At 33.5% G+C, this 23,045-nt stretch overlaps 1 protein-coding gene across 3 annotated transcripts in view; it reads right to left on the bottom strand.

Moving 5' to 3' along the window:
- Positions 1–23,045, bottom strand: part of Kcnt2 (potassium sodium-activated channel subfamily T member 2) — a 360,854-nt gene that overhangs the window by 38,965 nt on the left and 298,844 nt on the right. For all 3 annotated transcript variants that reach the window (XM_027948819.2, XM_027948820.2, XM_027948821.2), the window contains 3 exons: positions 7,005–7,106; positions 4,278–4,361; positions 2,979–3,107 (listed from right to left, as the gene is read on the bottom strand). In XM_027948819.2, coding sequence (XP_027804620.1) covers positions 2,979–3,107; positions 4,278–4,361; positions 7,005–7,106 — 315 coding nt within the window. The remainder of the gene's footprint in view (positions 1–2,978; positions 3,108–4,277; positions 4,362–7,004; positions 7,107–23,045) is intronic.

The following is a 23,045-nucleotide window of genomic DNA, read 5'->3' as shown; positions in this document are numbered from 1 at the left end:
TTTTCATTTGTTTGTGAAATGTCTCCCATTTCACAAACAAAAGTTCTCCATAAAATAAGCCTTTAATATGTGCCATGTGAGTTGAGAGACAGTAGACTTTTTTTAATTGTGAGGGAGAATGGGGATCTGAAAGCTCTGTAAGCAAGTACACATCTGACTCTCTAATTACTGAATAAAGAGTTTCTACCTCCTAAAATCTGGTTGTTCGTTAATTTCAGTAGGAGAAAACACTGATGAGTTATTTCAATTTATGTTTTTGAAACACCTGATATTGAGAAAGAGGGTAGAATGTCTAAGCTGATCTTTCATTATACCCACTACATTATTATTATGTTTTTATGTAATCAAAAAGAAATAATGTCTCTTCACACAAAATTCAGTGTCATAGTGGATTAATATTTAATTGATGTTCCTTTTCTGTGTGTCTGTGCAAGTGCGTATGTTGTTATTGCTGTTACTTTAAAAATAGAATGTGAATCTAAGGGATATTCACTTTAATGATGCTTTTGCAACTTGCAAAGCTATGATTGAAGGTAAATATTGTTTATCATGTTATCGAAAATCTCCTAAGTAAAAAAGGTCAGAATATACTAAATTATTTTCATAAATGACCAAGAAAAACAAATCTTATATGAAATAAACTTACATTCTTTCATTCATTAGATCATAATTGCTACATAAGTCAACATAGTGCTATTTTTGCCTCATTTACCAGGAAAATAAAAGTAGAATTAATGCTAAATTGCAGTAGTCAGGGTATGTTAAACCTGAAATACCATTAATGTCTTTTTAAATATATTTTGGTGGAAACGTGTGATGGTACTACTTTTTTCTTGAATTATTTCTTACTTTTTATAGAATAGTCAAAACATAAACTTTAAATAAAAATGTGTCAAAGGTGAATTGAATTCAACACAGAGAAATAGCAAGTATCATCTTTCATCCAGTTTCATTTTATCTTCCCAATGACATGGGTTTTTAATGAAAAATAAAGGTTTGAAGATTCATAAGAATTCTACTGAGGAGATCTTTGTTGGTGAAGAGCAGAATTGATCAAAATGCAGTAAAATCCTCCTTGATGACAACACAAATACTCAGTTGTCTTTTCCCTATTTATCACACTTTACACAGAACACATAGACCCTTTAAATAATAAAAAATGACTGACATGAATATGGACTGGGCCTTACATTCAAATTTATAAGGCTTAAATGTAAAAATAAAATACAGTAATATATCATATGAAAAACTTCTTTATTTTTGCTACATCAAATAATAAATTGTTGGTATAGGCTCAATGTTTGTGCTTCCCATGCCACCAAAAAAAATCATTAGTGCAAATCTAATCCATAATAATATTTGGAGGAGAAGCTCTTGAAAGGTGATTCAATCAAGAGGGCTACTTATAAAAGAGGCCCCAAAGAGATGTCAGCTCCTTCTACCATGACAGGATGCAGTGAACTGGGAAGCAGGCCCTCACCAGTCACCTTATCTGCCCAGAATCAGCTTGAACTTCTCAGCCCCCAGAACTAAAAGAATTAAATTTCTGTTGTTTATAAGTCATTGAGTTGATGATATTTTATTATGGAAATCTTAATGGATTAAGATAATGCTTAATCACTTAGATGTGAAAGCACTTGTCTTCTTTTAACCTATAATTAAATAATTTTTGAATTCAACATTCTTCAAATTTTAGGCATGGCTGCCAAACCATCTTACATATTTAAATATTTGGTATGTTTCTCCAGTCATTCATTTCTGATTTTCTTTGATTGGCGATTGCTTTTTGTGGTATGAATCATAGGGACCACATTCAAATGAAAGCTTTACTGCAGCAGAAGAAATGATAATAAAGCTCCATTTGTTATCCCAAAAGCTACAATGATACCACCAGAAAACACCTCAGGAAAACTGAATTATTCCCTGCTGGCCACAACATCTACCTATATAAATTCCAACTATATATTTAATAAGAAAACAAAAATCTACCCCATTAATCTTATGCTTTTTTTAGTTTTTTTATATACAAAGATATGTTGTTTTTGTCACAAATTGGATAATTACTTGGACTACTGAAATATATACAATTGACCTAAGTCTAACAGTTCAGGTGATTTTACCTTAGATCCCCTTCTCCCCCCAAAGTAAGATCTTATCAAATTTCTGTGTGATTTATAATAACTTTGGGGTATATAAAGAAGAAATATAAACTATTTCTTCACAAATATAAACTATAATGTGAACAATATTATACAATAGTGCATTACCTAAAATCATTATTTCATGAAGAATCTAATTTAAAAGGTGATATTTTACCAAGGATATAAAAACTACTTTCAACCACATGCTGTAACCATATTAAAATATACTGCATGTAGTCATCAAAATTTCATCTTCTATACTTCTAACTTGCTTTAAAAATTACCAAGTTTCTTCTGGCTGGTCTTCCAATATGCCTGCAGTTTTCTTTTGGTTGTACAAAGGTCTTTAATTTGAAGATTGAGAAACATGAATTTCAACACTTACTAACTTCTCTTCATTTTGCTTCCTTCTAAATGCTAACATAGGCAGTTGGAGAATACCTTACAAATCTAAGTTACTTTGAGAAATTTTCTTGTATGTCAGAACCTTAAGATTATTTAGAATTAATTTTATTCCTGACAATGTTCTAGAAACTGTTAACCTTAGATCTACAAAATGCATCCACATCCTGGTCTGTAATAGAGAAACTGTTAACCTTAGATCTACAAAATGCATCCACATCCTGGTCTGTAATAGAGAATATCCCCCTAGACAGCAATATTTTGTGAAGTTCTGCCCTAGTTTACTTAAACAGCTGGTAAGTTTTTAGCTTTTGAGAATTGATACTATGTATGCATACAGTATTCTTTTTCACTTTCTATAGGGCTCTTTCAGGAATCAGTTTCTATGTTTATCAAACTAAACATCAAAAGTAGAATATGTCGATATTTCCAAACCTCAGATGTAGTGAGTTTCTGAGATTCTGTCCTGTAGATTCCAATGGGAACATCCCCAGTAGAAGAACACAGCTTCTGATAAAGTCTGGCATACGTTCTGATCCATAAGTCATCCTCGGTGATTTTCATCTATAATACATACAAATTACTTACATAATAAATGTTTTAAGAAATAAGTGAATTATTTTTCTCTTCTTCCAGGCAGAATTTATTAACTTTATTTATTTATTTATTTAGTAGTTTTAAATGGACCAAATGCCTTTATTTTATTTGTTTATTTTTATGTGGTTCTGAGGATCAAACCCAGTGCCTCACGCATACTAAACTTAAGAAATTTAAATACTCAATTTGGGACAGTATAACATTATGATAGTCCAATATTAACATGTAATAGGACACTGGGAATCAACTGTGAGATACTGTAGAACAAGTAGAGACATTCTAAAATGTTACAATAACTGGAGGCTGCATCGCATCCAGAATTTAGTGGAGAAAGTCTTCTGGTGCTACAAAATGTAAAGATACTCCACTGCACAAAAAAACTTATCCTACACTTTCTTCTTAACAATACTCATATTGAAAGAGGTGTAGTGGAATGAGCACAGGGCAAACAGCAAACATTAGTTGTGGTCCCTCTTTGCTATTTGTTAATCTGGACTGTTAGCAAACCACTATATTCAATGCCCTTGAACACAGCACACTCCTATAAAACAGAGGCTGGTCCAGATATGGTGGCATGGGTGACTCAGGAGGCTGAGGCAAAAGGATCACTTGAACCCAGGAGGCTAAGACCAACCTGGGTATCACAGTGAGACCCTGCTTTAGGGGGAAAAAATGAGGGGAATGGGAAGTTAAACTCCATGATCACAGTTTTCCTGGAAAACATGCCATTCTATATCTGAACCTACTTGCCAGCTAGAAAAAAAAAATTGGTCTCAATTTGGTACAGAATGACTACTTGTTTGATTATTGATTAAAAATTATTTCCTGAAAACATTTTTTATAATTATTTTTATTGGTATGTTATGACTATATGTGACAGTAGGGTTCATTTTGACTTACTTGCACATGCATATAACATAATATGGTCAATTTCATTCCCTAGTACCTCCTCTTCCTGAAACAATGTTTAAGCAAAAAAAAAAAAAAAAAAAAAAAAAAACTCAGATATAACTCCTCTTTGGACACACATTAGTAAAAAATTACATAATTATACAAGAGTTAAACCAAAGTACATGCTGAATGAATTTTAGAACCTTGTATCACAACAATCGTCTATTCCAGAGATAATTAACTTACAGAACAAAGAAACCCTGATCCTGGTATAGTGTCCAGTCCCAACAGGAGTCTAGTGATAGAAATCATATAATCCTTTACAAATGACTGAAATATAAACAAAATATGTATGTATTATATACATGATATATGTAGAAAAGCTGGGAGATAAGACACCTATTTCTAACACATAACTTCTCATAACACATCATTAAATATCCATAAAAAAGTAAATTAAAAAACTGTCTTTTCAATATCCTCAGTAAACATGTACATTTTACATGTTTAGAAAATACAGAAAATAATTATTATTTAGAAATATCTTAACATGTCTAAATTTTATGTGTTATTAGGCAAGACAGAACATTTTAGATATTTTAATAACAAAAAACTACAAACTGAAAAAAGATGAATATCATAAAAATATTAAAGTGAATTTGCAATGAGTTACTTCAGTTTTTTAGTGTTAAGTTCAATGTATATAAATAAACATTGAACTAAAATTTTAAATAACACATCATTTATTATTATATAGATTCTCTTTTTCAATCACTGCAAATTAAAATGGAACCTCTAAATAACTTTTTTTTTAAAGAGAGAGAGAATTTTTTTAATATTTATTTTTCAGTTTTCGGCAGACATAACATCTTTATTTTATTTTTATGTGGTGCTGAGGATCGAACCCAGTGCCCCACACATGCCAGGTGAGCACGTTACCTCTTGAGTCACATCTCCAGCCCTTCTAAACAACTTTTGATTTTGAATCATCATATATGTCTGGAATGACAGAGCATCTATCTTATTGGAAAAATTGAAAACTAGAACACAGTCTTTATAGACATACAAAGACTTTTATTAGTAAGATATTACAAAATGTGTCATAAAACATCATTCCCTGGGCTAGGGGTATCACTTAGTGGTAGAATGCTTGCCTAGCACACATGGGACTCTGGGATTCAATCCCTAGTAGTGAAAAAAAAAAGTGAGAAAGAAAAGAAAAAAAATTATTCACAATAGTTCAAGAGCTATTAATAGCCTATGAAAAGCCCACTTGAGGAATTTATCTAGATTTTACTAATTCTGAAGTCCTCTAGTTAACTGTTTTAAAAACAAGTCATGAAGTTCAAAATTGTAACCAGCAAATTGAAACAGAAAAAAGTCATCAAGATAAAAAATAACATAGCAGATTATAAGTGTGTTTTATTGTGAGATTTTTCTTCCAGTTATACACACAAACACCTGTATGTATATATATATATATATATATATATATATATATATATATATATGCAGATATCTATTAGATTGAAATGCAAAATAAAATGTTTGCTTTGTCATAATCCCCAAAATTTAAAACCTGTAGTTCTAAATCATTCTTTCTGCAAAAGCTTCAGAAAACAACTAATTTCCTTAACTCTGTTTATAATATAAAATATGAGGCAAAAATGAAGAAGTAAAAAAAACTTCAGCTTTCCCTTTCTACAAAGCTTTCCTTCTATTTAATGTATATATTAGACTTTCTCATAGTATGTAATTTCAATAATGGATACTGCAGCCAAAAAATATGAAAAACTACTGGTTCAAAATAGCACCCAAGCATTTGTTTGCTATTGACTTAAATCTTCAGTTCAGACAATTCTGTTTAAACAAACTCTACCCTGCAGTCATCTTTTTAAGTGATAATAAAAGATTGTGTGTTTGGGGTGGGAGCTCTGCCTTCTGGAATTCCTGGTAATGTGCCTGGTAACTTTGGGTCAAATGGGAATATTTATTCTCTTTGTTGGGCTTGCTCTTGCACTCATCTGGTATCAGCAGATGGTTCCTGACATGGCTAGAGACATATTCATGGACAAAATTGGCCCAAAGGCCAGCAGAAAAGTTTTAACTATCTTTGGATTCATTTATTCAGTCAAGCAATTATAGAAGACTATACGTTAATATATAATCAAAAAGAACAGGAACAATCAAATGCTTAGTTTGAGATTAGTGTTGTCAAATAATTTAAAGTCCTATGAACATCATTTTCCTTTTAATGGAAACATTTAGGGATTGTCTGCTCACTTTAATCAGAGAGTATGAAATATTATTATTGTTCAGTTGTTGGCAGGAATAATAAAAGATTATATTTGTGTGAAAGAGCATCTCCATGAATCTCTTAGCAATGATACAATGACAATGTTAACTTGGCATTCAGGAACAAACTAAATGGTTCTTTGTTATTGTAAAACCTTTTTTATGATTTTCTAAAGTAAGAAAAAATCAGAAGATGCTTAAATGTGTCCTTAGTTTATCAGTTTATCAATATAATTTGATACTTGATACCAAAATGGCAAAAAAGTAGACTAAGAAGAATGTTGTCTCTTTTTTAACTTAGTATTTTTCTTTATCATTTTTAAAGTCTAGAAATATGTTTGGAGTAATATGAAAAATGTATTAAAATGTCACATTGCAGAGAACTGGCACCAAAACAACAAGAACAACAACAAAGCCTAACAATAATTCCTAACAACAAGAACAACAACAAAGCCTAACAATAAATAATGTTATTTAAAAACAATGTTTTTAAATAACATTTTTCTTATAAAATGTTTCAGAGGAGCATTTATGTAATTAACTACATGAAATAAAACAGAAAATCATTTGAGAGCCAACATTAGTTAATAGCCTTAAATTTTATTGTTGGTTATTTAAACAAAATATAGGCTGAATATGAAATAACCATCTTTGAGAAAAAAAAAGAATATCACATACCTGATATAGAAGAGTGTCCAACATACTGATGCTAAAAACCCTTCCAGCGGCAAAAGGCAGTCGAAACATGAAGGCTAAATTAGAACCTCTCTCCCGTTCTTTCTATTTAGAAATTTTAGAGAGGAGAATCTATGAGCATTCTCAGTTTTATGTATTTTTGCCTAGGTAAATTCTGTTGACAAAATAGATTCTTACTGCACAGTTCTTGGTCATTGAATCAAATGCAAACACATACTAAAGTCACATAATATACGATAGCATAAGATTTGCTTTTAAATATTCACATATATGGGAACAAATAAGGCTGCTATCGTCTTGCATATTTGTGTCTCCTTAAAATTCATACCTTGAAATTCTAACTGCCAAGGTTATGGTTTTAGAAGGTGGGGCTTTGGGACATGATTAGGTGATGGAGGAGAAGCCCTCATGAACAGGCTTAGTGCCCTCACAAGAGACACAATCCCTTCCCGTGTGCCATCTTCAAACCAAAAGCAGACCCCCACCGTCCACCAAAAGAGCCAACACCTCGATTGTGGACTTAACTTCCAGAACTGTGAGAGGTAAACACGTGCACCAGCCTATGGTACTATGTTGTTCCCCAGACAGACCAATACAGGCCCACCACATCCAGTAGCTTCTAGCTTTCCATCATCTTTATTTACTTCTCTGCCTCTTAAGTAGCGTCAGCCACACAAATTTGCAGGTAAGCTTCTGTAAATTTCCAAAACAAACAAACAAACAAAAAACACCATTGTTTAAGTGTGTGTGTGTGTGTGTGTGTGTGGTTTTATGATGTACAGTGGTTTCTTTAACAAGAATTATTGCTGTTATCTTCCCTACTAAATGAAAGAATGAGAGCAAATATCAAAGTTTGAAAGGAAAAAAAAAGTTTGAAAGGAGTTTCTTAAGGAAACCTGGTTACCCTTGTACTTGACACATGATAACCTAAAAATTGCTAGTTTCTTTTGCTGCCAACTTTACAAGGAAAGATTGATACAGCTAGGAAAAGAAGAAAACAATCTTCACCAAGTGAAGCAACTGAGCTAAGCTCCTATATCTAAAGTGGAAAATTTAGGGAAATAAAGCTTCCTTCCCATTCACCCATGTTAAAAATGGGTAGGAAGAAATACTTCAAAGGAGTCTCAGAGAGGAACTAGCACTACTGTTGCAGCTTGTTGTGATGATAGTATGAAAATGTTTGGAGTCCTGGAGTTCCCCAGAAGAGAAAAATGGAATGGGGGCTCCACAGTAGCCAGGCCCTGCTGGAAGAGGAATTATTAGCAGCACATCTGTCATGTTTCTCTAGTTGAGAAGATTATCCAGGCTATAAGAGTATCTTCACGTGAGATGCAGAGAGAAGATAAGGGGAAGGATAGGCAAGTGAATATGTCCAATACATTACAATATAATCTGTAATATACAACCAAGCCATTAAGAGTGCTTAATGTTGAACACACCTTGCAGATTGATTGGAGACAACTGGAATTAGCTGTTCTTATTGTGAATTTAGGGTCAAATGTAGCTCTTAAAGAGTGACAGGCATCACAGGTAAAACAAAGTCATAGTATCTTAAGCCGAATTAAGTGGGTGACCAGAATAAACTACCTGGCACCTTGGAGTTTGTCCAACATTTTCCACTAGGCAGGACAGGTGGGAAACAGCAAGATAACTGGGGGATTGCTCTTAGCTTACCAGGTCTTCCTTTCTGGGGCCTTTGATGATGACCTTTGTTCACTGGAATGCAATCTTCTAAACTAAGACTCATCTTCTCTCTTCATTACTTTATTTCTCTAGCTAACTAAGGGCATAGAATTCACAGCAAAGTATGTTTTTATGGTACTACATTTTTATCTGATCCCTTTTATTTGGTCAATTTTCTTTGATGTCAGAGTTAGCTGTATTCAAACTAAACAATATGAATATGTTCATTTTTAGGGCAAGAGAGTAGTGGTGATTGGATGGTGGCAGTAGAGAGGCATAGGAAAGTTCACCAGTGGTAATTATGCAGGTGTGAAGTGGGGTGGCAGTGTGCGATGGCAGATTCAGATGAAGCTGCAGAGGAACTGAGAACACTGAGCAAATTTTAACATGTAGAGGGCGACATGGTATCAAACACTGATGGAAAATCAAATAGAATGAACACTGAGAAAGACCATGATTGAGTAATTAGAACATGATTCCAACGGCAGCTTTCTCTTTTCTTTCTCACTGTGTAAACATCTAGTCTTTGGTTTTAAATATTTCATCTAGGACTTCTAAGCCCTTATGTTAAATTTTGCATCTTTCCCAAACTCCAATTATGCATCAAACTGAAGATCATTGCAAATTTAATCTCATATTTTACTTGAGTAAATTCCCCATCATGCTAAGTAATCTAACTAGTAAATCAGGGTCAGAAAACACTCACTAGTGAGTCTTTTTTTACCCCTCCTTGTCCCATATCTCCATCATACTTTCAAATTCACTTAATACCTCTTCCTTTTAACTTTGGTGCTTCAATGGAGATTTGAAGATATAAAGGATATAAAGTTCATGTTATGCAAAGCTCTCTTTCTTTAGTATTTATTTTGGCTGTTGTATTTTACAAGATGTTAGATATTTCTATTATTGCTTCTAGTAAAATCATATATTATAACTCCTTTTAAAACCATATTTCCTTTTTAATAGGCATTCGATTGAAGTTTCACTGTTGATTTTTTATTTTCTTCATAGTCACTTATTTTAAATGAGTAAAAAGACCCTGATATATTTATATCATGACTTAAACATCCCAGACACTTTGATATGCCTGTTCCTATCTATCTTTTCCATTAGGTTTGCTATCATGAACATATGTCTTTCTTGGAAGAAGAAATTTGTTTCTGGCAGAGATTTTGTTTCCTCTACTCTGTGTCCATCCAATACCATATGGAACGAGATGATAAAATTATTGGATTTAACAGAACAGTGTGGGAGGTGAAAAATACCAAGGATTCTGTTGGCACAAATTAGTGGCTTCTGTCCCCTACTTTCTCAGTTATGATTCCTTTAGATTCCTCATTGTTCTCTCCGGACTCAATCACAACATAACATGCAAATCTATTGGCTTTTCTCAGTGTTCATCCTCCCTGAACTTTCTTACAGTATTTGACAAAACATATTCTAATTGTAGAGATCTTTCTTTTGATATCACTTTATCTCAGCTACCAGACTACAAGTGGAATCCTCATTTCTTTTCTCTGATTTGTCTTTTTCCCAGACTCCTCTTTATGGACTCCAACATGTGGCCTTTAACTAAAATCTCTTTCCTGTAATTCCTTTTTTTTTTAATATACTGTCTTTCCTTAAATGTATACTTCAATGTGCATAACTTTTTTTTTCTTTTTTTTAGTATCTGTGTTTGAACCCTGAGGCACATCCCCAGCTCATTTTTAATTTTTTTTTTTTTTTTTTTTTTTTTTGAGACAGGGTCTTGCCAAGTTGCTGAGACTGGCTTTGAACTCACAATCCTCCTGCCTCAGCTTCCCAAGCCACTAGGATTATAGGAGTGCACCACCAAGCCTGGCAAAGTACATAACTTTTAGGTGTGCGTACATATATGTACATGGGTGCATATGTATATGTATAAATATACATACGTATATTTCCCATCCCTTTTGTTTCATTTATTATCACCTTTTTAATAAATATTGCAACTCTAACATACTTTAAAATATATCATCTACTCTACCAAAGTCAGTTCTTGCTCAGAATTCCTTGTATAATCAACATAATCACCTTGCCAATCCCAGACCAGGCCTTTATTATCTCATGCCTGAATTATTGAAATAACTTGGTAATTTTCTCCCTTTCCACCATAGAGTCCTTTTCTGGTAAATATAGAAATGCTATTTAATTTGATGAAAGCACAAATCTGATGATGTCAGATCCCCTGTGTCCTAACTTAAACCTGCTGAAGCTTCCCATTCACTGTAAAAGAAATCCCAACAACTCAGCATTGAGGGCTGGCTCCCACAGTGCATTCCAGGATGACTTCTCAGTTCTTCCCAGCACAGACTACTGATGAGTCAGAATGGTTGTCGGGCTAAATCCTAAAAACTTCTGCCTTATATTTGAGCTCCAACTTACTGAATAACATAAACTTCACAGAGCCCACCATTTTCAATCTGCAAGTTCTCCTCATCCTCTATAATATGTGTAATATGTGATGCATCTGTCCTCGGAAAAGCCTCTCATACCAACCCAGTGGCACTCTTCTGATTGTGTGATTCATTCTGCATTTGTGATTTCATACCTTTTAATTATTAACTTCCTTTACAGAGGAAAAATAATCAAAACTTGACAGCACCAACTTAAAGTCCCGTTGTCTATAAAATTATGGGAAAAGATCTTAAGCAACTGATTCCATCCTGATAAGAATACATTACATAAGTGCTTTCTTTTCTTTTAGTACTGGACAATGAATAAGAGGGAGACAAAAAGTTATAGTGTTAACTATCCAGTTTGATCCACCAAAACTATGTCTCAAAAAAAGAGAAATAACATGAAAATGATTAGTCAATTAATTAATCACTGGCAGTGATTAGTCCAAAGCTAAATTATAGAAGTTTAATTGGTTCTACTATATTCATTGATGCTTACTAAGTTTTCAATATTTTCCCATAAATATCTAACTTTCTGACTCTAAATTTGGAAAATCATAGGTCATACAGGAGTTGGCCAGAGTTGAAAGCACCTGCTTCATTTGAAATTCTTACACATGATTCACTTTTCTAATTAAAATTGGCTGCCTGAACTGAAAGTTCCTTATGATTCTTTACTTTAGAAAGTAAAATAGTATTACCTAAGGAGACTATAGTTAATATATTACTTAAATGTAACTTAGGTGAATGTCAATAATATGAGAAAGTAACACAATGAATAAGCTAACTGTGCATATAAAAGTGCGTGTTAAGTTAAAGAAAAAAAGGAATCTTTCTAATTGCCTGTAGAATAATCCTTGCTTTAGGATAAAATTCAAAGCAGTGGGCCTAGAGATGTGGCTCAGTGGTAGAGCATTTACATATTGTAGAGGGTTCAGTCCCAGCATCCCTGCTCCACCTTACTCACCCCAGCTCCAGGAAGGAAGGAAGGAAGGAAGGGAGGGAGGGAGGGAGGGAGGGAGGAAGGAAGGAAGGAAGGAAGGAAGGAAGGAAGGAAGGAAGGAAGGAAGGAAGGAAGGAAGGAAGGAAGGAAGGGAGGGAGGAAGGGCGGGCAACCAAGAAACACTTGCCAATTAACTATTGTGCCTTAGACTTTGACCTAGGTTCCTAAAATGTGGTGATAATTAACAAAAGGTTCCAGGTGTGTAGGAATGTATGGTTTTACTGAGGAAACAGACTGAAAATCAAACATTTTAAGGCCAGATGATGTAACCATGTATTATGGTGGTCTCAGGAGGATGAGGATGGTGCCATGGGTGAAATTACTACAGAGTTGAACCTTGAAGTTTGCCAAGGAGAATGAAGTAATTCACCATTCCATGTTCAAGAACTTATTACTTTTGCTTTTATATACAGTGAAAAATCTAAAATCTTTGTACCTTTTAAATAGAATTTGGAGAAACAGTGAACAATATTCTGCTTGTATTTTTATAAAATTTTAAAAGTAACTATATGCATTTATTTAAAAATATAAGTATTAATAAGTTCTGCATCATTTACTGTTTTTCAAAAAATATATAATTACAAAAAACAGACGAAATCAACAACCATACCCATAATGAGGGAAGACCTGCAACCAAAACAACTTGTAGGATGCAGGTACCTCAATGTTTCCTCAAATCTCTGCAGAAATAGTTGGTAATCCCTACTGGGAGATATTTTGGAAGATAAAAGAAGAAAAAAGTAACTTTAACACAAGAATTAAAAGGGAGGGTCTGCTTTTTAAAATTAGAATATCAATATATAAGTTTGGTTTTGAGCAAGGCTGAAATAAAGAGTTCTCCTGATTTTGATTAAGTCATAAGAAGCCAACATTCAAGACTAAGTAACATTCAACATTCAAGCTTTAAGTAAGAAGTGGATTAGTATTAAAGGTAAAATTTAAATATTTGAGCCTTCAGAAGATAAAGAAAGAGAGCATAATTTTTTTGTGAAAATTTTATAATATGGAGAGCTGTCAATGTAAATTGCATCATGATTTTGAAATATTAACAAGAATAAAGATGAATAATTCATGATGAGTCTAGACTATTTTGTTTTGATACTACCTACAAAAGGCTGTTCCATATGTTATTTTTCCAAAGCGGAGGGGTAACTGCTTAAATAATGATGAATTTTGATTATAATTATCTTGCATGATCTAGGCAGACAGACCAAAATCATTTTCAAATTAATGACTGAAATCATATAAAAATTTACCATTGTATATTTTAGATTCATTAAGAATAAACTTCCAGGTGCAGTGGTACACACCTGTAATCCTGCATCTCCAGAGGCTGAGATAGGAGGATCATAAGTTCAAAGCCAGCCTCAGCAAAATGAGACACTAAGCAATTCAGTGAGACCCTGTCTCTAAATAAAATACAACATAGGTCTGGGGATGTGGCTCAGTGGTTGAGTGCTCCTGAGTTCAATCCCTGGTACCTTCCACCTTCCAAAAAAAGAATAAACTGTCATAAGCTTAGTCTTATTTTAATATCTTGATAATCCTTTAACTCCAAGAATAAAATTTAAGAAAATTACAGAAATTAATAAAATTTGATGGTTATAGAAATTATACACTGTGGAAAAAAAGTCAAAGATGTCAGAGACAATACGTTTTGAATAAAAAAGAAATGGGGTATTTTTGTATGTCAATTTTCAATTAATTACCAATAATTGGATTATAAAAGTTGAATATATTATTACATAAATGAATAAATATATGGAAACTATAATTCTAGATTCCTATTACCTTAATTGGAATAATTTGGAAGGTGCATTTTAGCCACACACACATACACACACACACAAAAAAAAAAAAAAAAATACAGCTTTACAATTTGTGAAAAGATTTACACACTCAAAATAGTAAACTAATTATCTGGAACATTTTCTTGAGTCTGGTTCAAAGTTAGTTCAAGCTAAATATAACTAGGCATAGAAACTTTCAGGGAACTCTTCTACAGTTCATGATGTGAAGAAATATATTTAGGATTTTACTCACTTAAAAATAAAAATGTTCATTTTCCAATGTAATTGAGCAGGTATTATGTTGACTTCAAAGTTTTGAAAAGCTCCCTTCCTACCCCTCACACTTAATCTGTGATGTAAAGTGCTTCTATTTTACTTCTGTATTCCTTAAAATAGACAATTGATCAATTGCCACATCTTCTCTTTGACACTGGGTTCAAAAACTAAATGTGGCCTGGTGTGTGAGCCCAGCAGATCAAGAAGCTGAGGCAGGAGGATCACAAGTTCAAAACTGCCTCAGCAACTGAGTTAGGCCCTAAGCAACTTAGCAACACCCTGTCTCAAAATGAAAAATAAAAAAAGGGATGGGGATGTGGCTCAGTGGTTAAGCACCCCTGGGTTCAAACCCTGGTAACCCCCTGCAAAACACACACACACAAACACACACACACACACACACACACACACAAAGAAACAGCAACAAAAAACCTGAATGTGCTTTGCCAGCTAATAAGACAGAATCTAACAGTGAAGGAAAAACCTATTAATGTAAAAGAAGTAATAAGAAAGAGAGATCATTGGTTTAAAGTCCCATCATTAATAATATATTTATATTTTAATATGCAATGAATATCCATATTTTTATAAGTACATATAAATGTAAATGATAAAATCATATCAATAATAAAAATATACCCCAAAAGTTACCTTTATTATCCTAGGTGGCAATTTTTTTTGTTGTTGTTGTTTTAACACGAAGAAATTTCTTTCTTTTTTTTTTTAAATTACCTTATCAGGAAATAAAATGAATTCTGTGATCTTGCTCTCTGTATGTGTATGTTCATGTGTGTATATATATGTTTTTGTAAATAGAAAAGTAATTGTTGGCCTCCAGAAATAATAAAGTTAACCAGCATATTATATTTATTTATTTTCACAGAATGTTTACTTTTATAAAAATTTTACATTTTACTAGTGTAAATTTTACTAACATGTCAAGTTATGTAAGTCCAATACTTTTGCATTTGCTATTTAACTTTAATATTTTTAAAAACTTTGATATATATTTTCATCTTTACCATAGAAACATATGGCAGGCCATGTGAGACTGTTCCAGAGGGAGTAGTCCTCTTTGTAGTCAATGTGAATGTACTTCCTGGGTTGTGCATGGCACAATCTTAGTAGCCCAATGTGAAGATTCTGTACCTGTTATGTAAATCATAATACTATGCACTAGTTTGTTAGACAAAGATGCATATTAAGAATTGCTATCTACAAAAATTGCATTTATCATACTTTAAGGGTAGATCAGGTAATGTTTTTTCACACTTAAAAGGAAAAGAAACTAATTAGTGTCTTTCTCAAATTATTTTTTGGACTAACAGAAGAAGGGATAAAACAGGATTCTTAAAAACAGTAAAAGAATTCTAGTGAATCAAACCCAGTGTAGGCTGGTGGTATCAAACACCATGCAGCTATTTTAGTACTTCCATTTTGAATAAAAGGTAACTCAACTGTTCTGGGCAGAAAAAGAAAGTAAGATAATGAGCCTGTGTTTGTTTTCATATATCTATGTTAACATCAAATTACAAATTCTTTGTGTTTTATTCTATTTTGTAACTCCTAGTATTTAGCAAGGCATTTGGCTCATAGTTTACTCGGTAAATATTTGCTCATTTGAATTCAAACTGAGAATATGTAAAATGTTGCCTTCTTGTTTTTACATAATAAATATGTTGAAAAAATAACTTTAATATTCTTACCCTCTTTCTCCCAGAAGATATATCTAATTGCTGGTAGAATTTTGTCATTGTACCAGTGACAAATTTGCACATGACTTATAGAATATGCTTACTTTCATTCTGATACCAATTCTTTGAAAGCAACTGAGTATCCTTCAATGCAGTTCATTTCTGACACACTTCCTGCAGTTGACTGAGGCCCTACAGATTAAGGGCTCAGTCTCATATAACTGTCTCCACTTTGAACATCAGCCAAAGTCCCAAGTATTTCCAAGCCAACTGCACTTCTGCCCCTCAAGCTACAAATTTGGGGATCCCCATAAACCCCCTGATATTGGATAATTCTCTAAAACAACTCAAAGAATGTATGAAAACACTATACTTTAATGATTGTCATTTCAGTAAAAAGATATGAAGAAACAGCAAAGGAAAATGTTCCTAGAAATTCTGGAAGGGTCCCAAGAGCACAGGAGCTTCTATATATCAATATGTTCACCAACCAGGAAACTCTGTGAACCTCATTTTTAGAGGTTTCATATGAGTATGATTAATTAAACCATCAGCCAAATAATTGAACTCAGTTCCTAGCTCTCTTTGTTCCTTGGAGGTGGGGAGCAGGGTAGCTGGGCTGCAAAGTTACAACCTTCTATTACTGTGGTTTATTTTTCCTGGTAACCAGCTCCCATCATGAAGCCATATAAGGGCACCCTTCATGAGCCACCCTGTTGAAATGTCATCTCACATTTTCATTACTTTGCCTTTTACATTGGTGTATATTTATTATGATTGTAAAATGTAATCATGATCATCACTGGGGAATGGTAACAATTCAAAGCAAGTTTAAAGGAAGAATTCTTGAAGCAAATTATGCACACACATAAGCATGAGTAAAAGGATGTTTTGATAAAACATCAAAGAAGAGAAATAAAATAAGTCTTTGGAGGAATAAGAGATAAATGTTTTTCCTCTTCTATATTTATTTTCCCCCTGCTTCTCCATTTCTTCTTAGTTCTTATTCTATGTTTCTGATGCTCATTGTGACTACTTTGCTGGGAGAAATGTCCAAGGACTTCAAAGATGGAAGCCTCATTGAGAAAACAGTAGTGGTGATGGGAATATTTTGGAAAGGATAATGTAAAAAAAATGAGCACGGAAATAGCAATGATGAAAGAAAGGTCAGAGGAAAAGGAAAATGCAAATTAAACTATGATGTTCAGGATATGTTTTGATAGTGTGTTCATATTTAAGAAAATAATTGTGATGAGAATGCTGACTGTCTGATATTTTCATGGCCCAATCCTTCAAGGGAAATAAGGAATACATGGCTATGTACTTAAATTAGCCAATTGCATATGAATAGACGAGTATGCTATTCTAAGTCCGGGCCTACAGCCTACAAAAACTTCCATCCATGTAATATTAGTGTTTTTATACTGTTATTTCCTGCAGAGATTAAGAGCCTTTAAGATACATATAAAAAATACAAAGTCTCACTCAAACCCATTGTCTCAATAACCTGAAAGTATCTTCCCTAATGAGAGAAATGGAGGGAACATTATGTATGTGTCTGTCCATGAAACTGAATAGAAGGCAAGTATACAAGAAGCTATCAAGTTTAAGAAGAAGAACAACAAAAATATTCTGGTTTGAAAAAACTTTAGACTTCTTCAGCTTTTATAGGTAAGAAGCAAGTTACAAAAATTGCAAAAGCTGCAAGGAGGATGTATTCCTAAATTGAAAATAATAATAATGACTTAGGACAAAGCTTGAAGTGAAACACAAGATCCACATGAAACAAGAGAAAAAGTAATTCTTCAAAATTAGTAACTATGCGAATAATCAAGGAATTACTTCCTCAACCAGAACAGAGGGGAAGTCCTCAAAAATCTTTGCTCACATCATTGTTATGCACTAGTGATCCTTCTGGGTTTTAGCTTATTTCCTTTTCTTAATGACAGCTAGTATTGTGGTTATGAGGTTCAAGAAATGCTACTCTCAAATGTGTCACCTTGGCTTTTGAGAAAACGGTAGAGGCAGGAAAGTCTCTCTGATCTTTTCTTTCCCCTTTTCCTATAAAATAAGGGGGAAGTGAGTGTCCCTTCTTAACTAGAGGAAAGAAAAGAGTTCATCTCTGAAGACAGACAGATGCCAAGAGGAGTCTAAACAAACAGGCCTTGAGCTAACTTCTCCCCAGTTTGTTACCATTAATTACACCACACCTCTTTTGTCCAATCATACTTTGGTACAACTGTCCACTCTTCACAAAACCTAAGCATAAAATATGTGGACTTCTGTGCTTCTTCAGGTCTTCATTTCTAAAAATTCTGAAAATATGTTAAATAAATGTGTGTTTTTCTTGTTAATATTTTGTCCTGGGGATCTCAGCCATGAACCTTGGGATGGGTGATCTTTTTTTCCTCCCTGACAGTGGATACTTTTCAGCAAGTGACCACTTTCAGAAGTCCTACAGAGTATATTATTTTTGACACCAATGGAAACTATGTATTTAATAGAATGTAAGGTCTAAAAGGAAAACATAAAGATTATTGGCACACCAATAAAGCCAACTGGGACCAATACAGTTCATTGTTCCAAACTCATCCTTATTAATAATTAATTAATATTCTACTTCTTAAATTTCAATGAGAATGATGTAGCAAAAAAGTTTGTACATAGCTAAGCTAGTGTGAATTCCTAATTTGAAACCTTGATTGTGTTTCTACAGTTAAGGCCTTGCCCCTGAAAATGCAGATGTAAATACTTGCAGATCAACTGAAGTGATATTCATAATTGTGTTGAAAGAATATAATCCGCTTATTTCTCAGTCAACAGTAGCCATTCAAAATGTTAATGGGAATATATTTAAACATTGGAAATAAAAGATTCCTAATCTAAAAAGATGTATTTATATCCATAGTGCAAATACAGGAAGATAATTATACAGCAAATTAGCTATATTTTCATACCAGTAATATTAGTGATTAAAAAATACTGACTAGAAATGGACAGTTACCACATCATTGAAAGAACATTGATTAATTTGTAAGGGATGCTGTAACAAAGAACTACCAACTAGGTGGTTCACATAACAGAAATCCCATGGTCTTATAGCTCCAAAACCTAGAAGTCTGAAATCAGATTGCTGGTAGGACTGGCTTCTTCTGAGAACTATTAGTGATCTGTTCTAGGTCTCCTTTATTTGATGATTTTTTTCCATATTTCTCTTCACATTGCCTTTCTTTTACTCCTGTTTTTGCTATGTCCAAACTTAGTTTTGTGTTTGTTGTTGTTTATAATGATGCCCCTAGTGACCTCTTTAGAGGATGGTTTCCTACAGAACTTATTTCCAAATAAGGTCACATATAAGGTACTGGGGGTCAAAATACCAACATATTTCCTGTGTGTTTGGGAGGGGGGATAAGATACGTAATTCAACTCATAAAAGTACACAAGTCTTAAAAGTTTCTATTGGAAAAATCCTAATTTCAGTAAATAAAGTGTCAATAAATGGATAAAGAAAGATTTTTCCCATGGTTTTAAAAAATCAAAACCTCTGTTTTCAATTAGAGTTCCTGCAGTCTCCCTATTCATGAATAATATGTTCCAAGAAGAAAGAGTTTCTTCTTGGGGAAAATTGTAAAATTCTAGAAGATATCCAGGCAAATACAATTTATATATATATATATATATATATATATATATATATATATATATATATATATATGTATATATATATATATATATAAATATATATTAATTATATATTATTATATATTATATATATTATATTATATATATTAATATATATATAATATAATATATATTAATTTATATATATATAAAATTTCTATGAATCCCTAAGAAAGTCCCTACTCTTCTCCTTTATCTTACAGCATTTCCTTTAGAAAACCTGCAACTGCAAATCCATCCTCTTTCTTTTTGAGATGAATGCCAATCTTTTGAAAACCCTAGCAAGTTTTATAATTTAGGAGCATCTTTCTTGGAGTCCTTGGATCTATCTTTTTAATTGTTTGAAATGTGAATATCAAAGAAGATGACAACTAACACCACTGTCTCTTTGGGACGTTTAGCTTAGCTTCAAGTTCTACTTGAAATTGGTTAAGGCCTAGATACATTGGGACATAAATTCCTTATACAACAAAGTGTTTTTTAAGTTTTCTTTCAGGAAATATCCCAGAGGTTACTCAAGGATGATTTGGAATCACCAAATGTATACTAACAAAAAGAGGCCAGAGTCTCATATCAATGACCTTCTGACATTACAAACTTAAAATCCCCCAAGCAGAATATATCAACTTCCCTCAAAAAGAAACATATGAACTATGATGAGGCATGATGACCATCTAACACACCTCCAAAAACCCTAAATGACTCCCCTTCTTGCCATCCAATCAATTTGTCCCTCACCTTCCTATAAATCCATCTCCAACAGATTTCAGAGACAGATATGAGATTTCTGCTCTTGATCTCCCTGCAGGTCAACCTCACAAGAAATCTGTTCCCTCCCCACCACTATCACCAAAAATCAGTGCCACAGTAATGACTTATATGTACATCAGGCAGGGTCCTTGCTCAATTCCATACCTTGTTTATTATAAAGACAGAAAAGTTTTTGCTTTTCCTTTGGATAAAGAAAAGCATATACATAAATATCATGCATGTGGTTTTTTATTAACAAGGACGTAATTGACCATCTTTGTAGTCTCTGGTGGATTGCCTGGGATACATAAAATGTCTGGTTTAAATGTTTATCAAATAAAACTGTTTCCTACATTTGTGGAAAGGATTTCCAGGTTAACAACAGATTTCATTTATAATTAATGCTCCAGTAAACATCAAAACTTCATTTTGTTCTTCTTTTTCTCTAATGCAATAAACACACAATTATGCAGACATACATAAGCTTACAAATATTGAAAATAACTTCCACAATTATGACCTTGCTACATAAACTGACCCAGCATAAAACTGAATGCATACAATGGAATTAGTGACATTAAACACAGATACATTTTATGCTTTTAATATCATTTTTATTAATTATATGTCAAATACTAGGTTGTTTTCTTTACAGATAAGTATCCCAGGGTTTTGAACCTGGAAATAATTTGTTCTGATTTCATTCCTCAAAATTGACAAATCTGACCCCAAAGCCTGGCCTCTTGAGCACCTGGTGATCCCACCTCATTTTTCACAAAGCATGGCATGTTGCATCACATCAGCCCCAATTCCAGCTAGATTCCTAATTACTGGGTTTGCCTGTGGGTACTAAGACAATTTAGTCCTGCTTTCCATCCCTTCACCCCTTCTATGCTGCTAAAGTGGTATAGCATAATGGAGTTTCTGGCTCAAATATTGATTCCTAAGTTTTCCATACTGCATTGGTGTGATAACCACACAATCTTGAAAAAGTTATTTAATCTAACATTCAGTTTCCATGTCAGGAAGTGGGCATAACAACAATTTCCATAAGCCCACAAAAGAGTGTGGTAAGGTTGGACTAACACAGTGTATGTGATTAGCTTTGGAGATGGAAATCCATAGACAGAAGTGCAGAAACATTCTTACACATCAAGTCTAACAGAAATGAAGATGCTGTCTTAAATAATAGAGAAACTAAGCACTGGGACCAGATTTCATGTCCAACTCCGTATTTAATTTCACTTCCCTATTTTCTTTCATAATAATCATATGAAATTTGTTCTCTTTCATTACTCAAAATTTGAGGATCAGCAAGAGGGTTCCCTTTCTACCCTCTCTAGCCTGTCTATTGTGTAACATGTCAGGAACTACATGTAGGCAAACTAATCAGTAACAGGGTTGTTTGAGTAAATAAAGATATTTGTTCTTGAGATCTACAAAACACAAAAATATTGTGATTTGGTGATCAGATCAGATGTGCATGATTTGGCCACAAACCTGCAACCATGGTGGGAAAGCACCACAATATCTGGTCACCCATCTATATGAACCAACCCTAAATCAGTTTCTTGGGACCATATCTCCCATTTTCCACTCTTCTAACTCATCATAATAAAATTCTTTCTCTCTGGATACTTTACTACTTGACTATTTGGCTTCTATCATACAGAAAGCAGACTGAGTTTTTCCCATGACAAAAATATGTAAAAGAGAACTCTCAGGTGAAATGTAAAAACAAATAAAAATATAAGTATCATTTTCTCTGCCTCTTATGTGTCATAAGCAAAGAAGACAACATAAACTTGTTTTTACATGTATAGAACTGAGTCTTTTTTTCCCTTTTCAATCTAGTTCTTTCGATATACTCGTGTTATGATTTAGATATGAAGTCTTCCCCCAAAGCTCTTGTGTTAATGCAGGAATATTTAGAGATGAAATGATGAGACTGTGAGAGCGGTAACTAATCAGCCTAATTTAGGTTGAATGGACTAATTGGGTGGTGGGTGTACCCTGAAGAGTCCATCTTCCTGGAGTCTCTTTCTGTCCTCTAATCTGCCACCTGGTCATCATGAGTAGAACAGAGCTCCTCCACCATGCACTTCCACCAAGATGTTCTGCCTCACCTTGAACCAGAGCAATGGAGTCAGCTGACCAAGGACTGAACCTCTGAGGCCATGAACCAAAATAAACTTTTCTTCCTCTAAGTTGCTCTTGATAGGCATTTTGGTCACAGAAATGAATAGTCCTCTAAAAATTAATATCTAGTAAACGCTGAATACACAACAACATCTACCCACTGCTGGACCTGGTTGTTGAGAATGGAAACCAAAACTTTCTTTCCACAAAACGTGACAACGCGATTCCACTGTCTCTATTAGCATCATCTCCATCTCTTCCCAGCTGTAACCAAGTCCTTGCTTTGAAGTATCCTTGCTAAATCAAATTTCCTCAATATATTTTGACCTTGCTTTCCCTCCTCTGGGGCATTCCCAAAGCACCCCTAAAGTGGAAGTACCTCTTACTTATGGTAAACAATGAACTTGGCTTTGTCTCAGGCTATGTTGGTGACATTTTAGAATCCAGCTTTCAACAAAATCTCTGACTCTTTTAGTATCTTAGGGATTTGGGGAATTTCAAATATAGATGTCATGACATAGGAAATAATTGCTAATGCTCTCAATATAACCAACATTAAGTAAATATATACATTTCCATTGTACTTA

The sequence above is a fragment of the Marmota flaviventris genome, chromosome 12, assembly GCF_047511675.1.
Source record: "Marmota flaviventris isolate mMarFla1 chromosome 12, mMarFla1.hap1, whole genome shotgun sequence".
NCBI lineage: Eukaryota > Metazoa > Chordata > Mammalia > Rodentia > Sciuridae > Marmota > Marmota flaviventris.
This window is presented reverse-complemented; position numbering and strand designations above follow the sequence as displayed.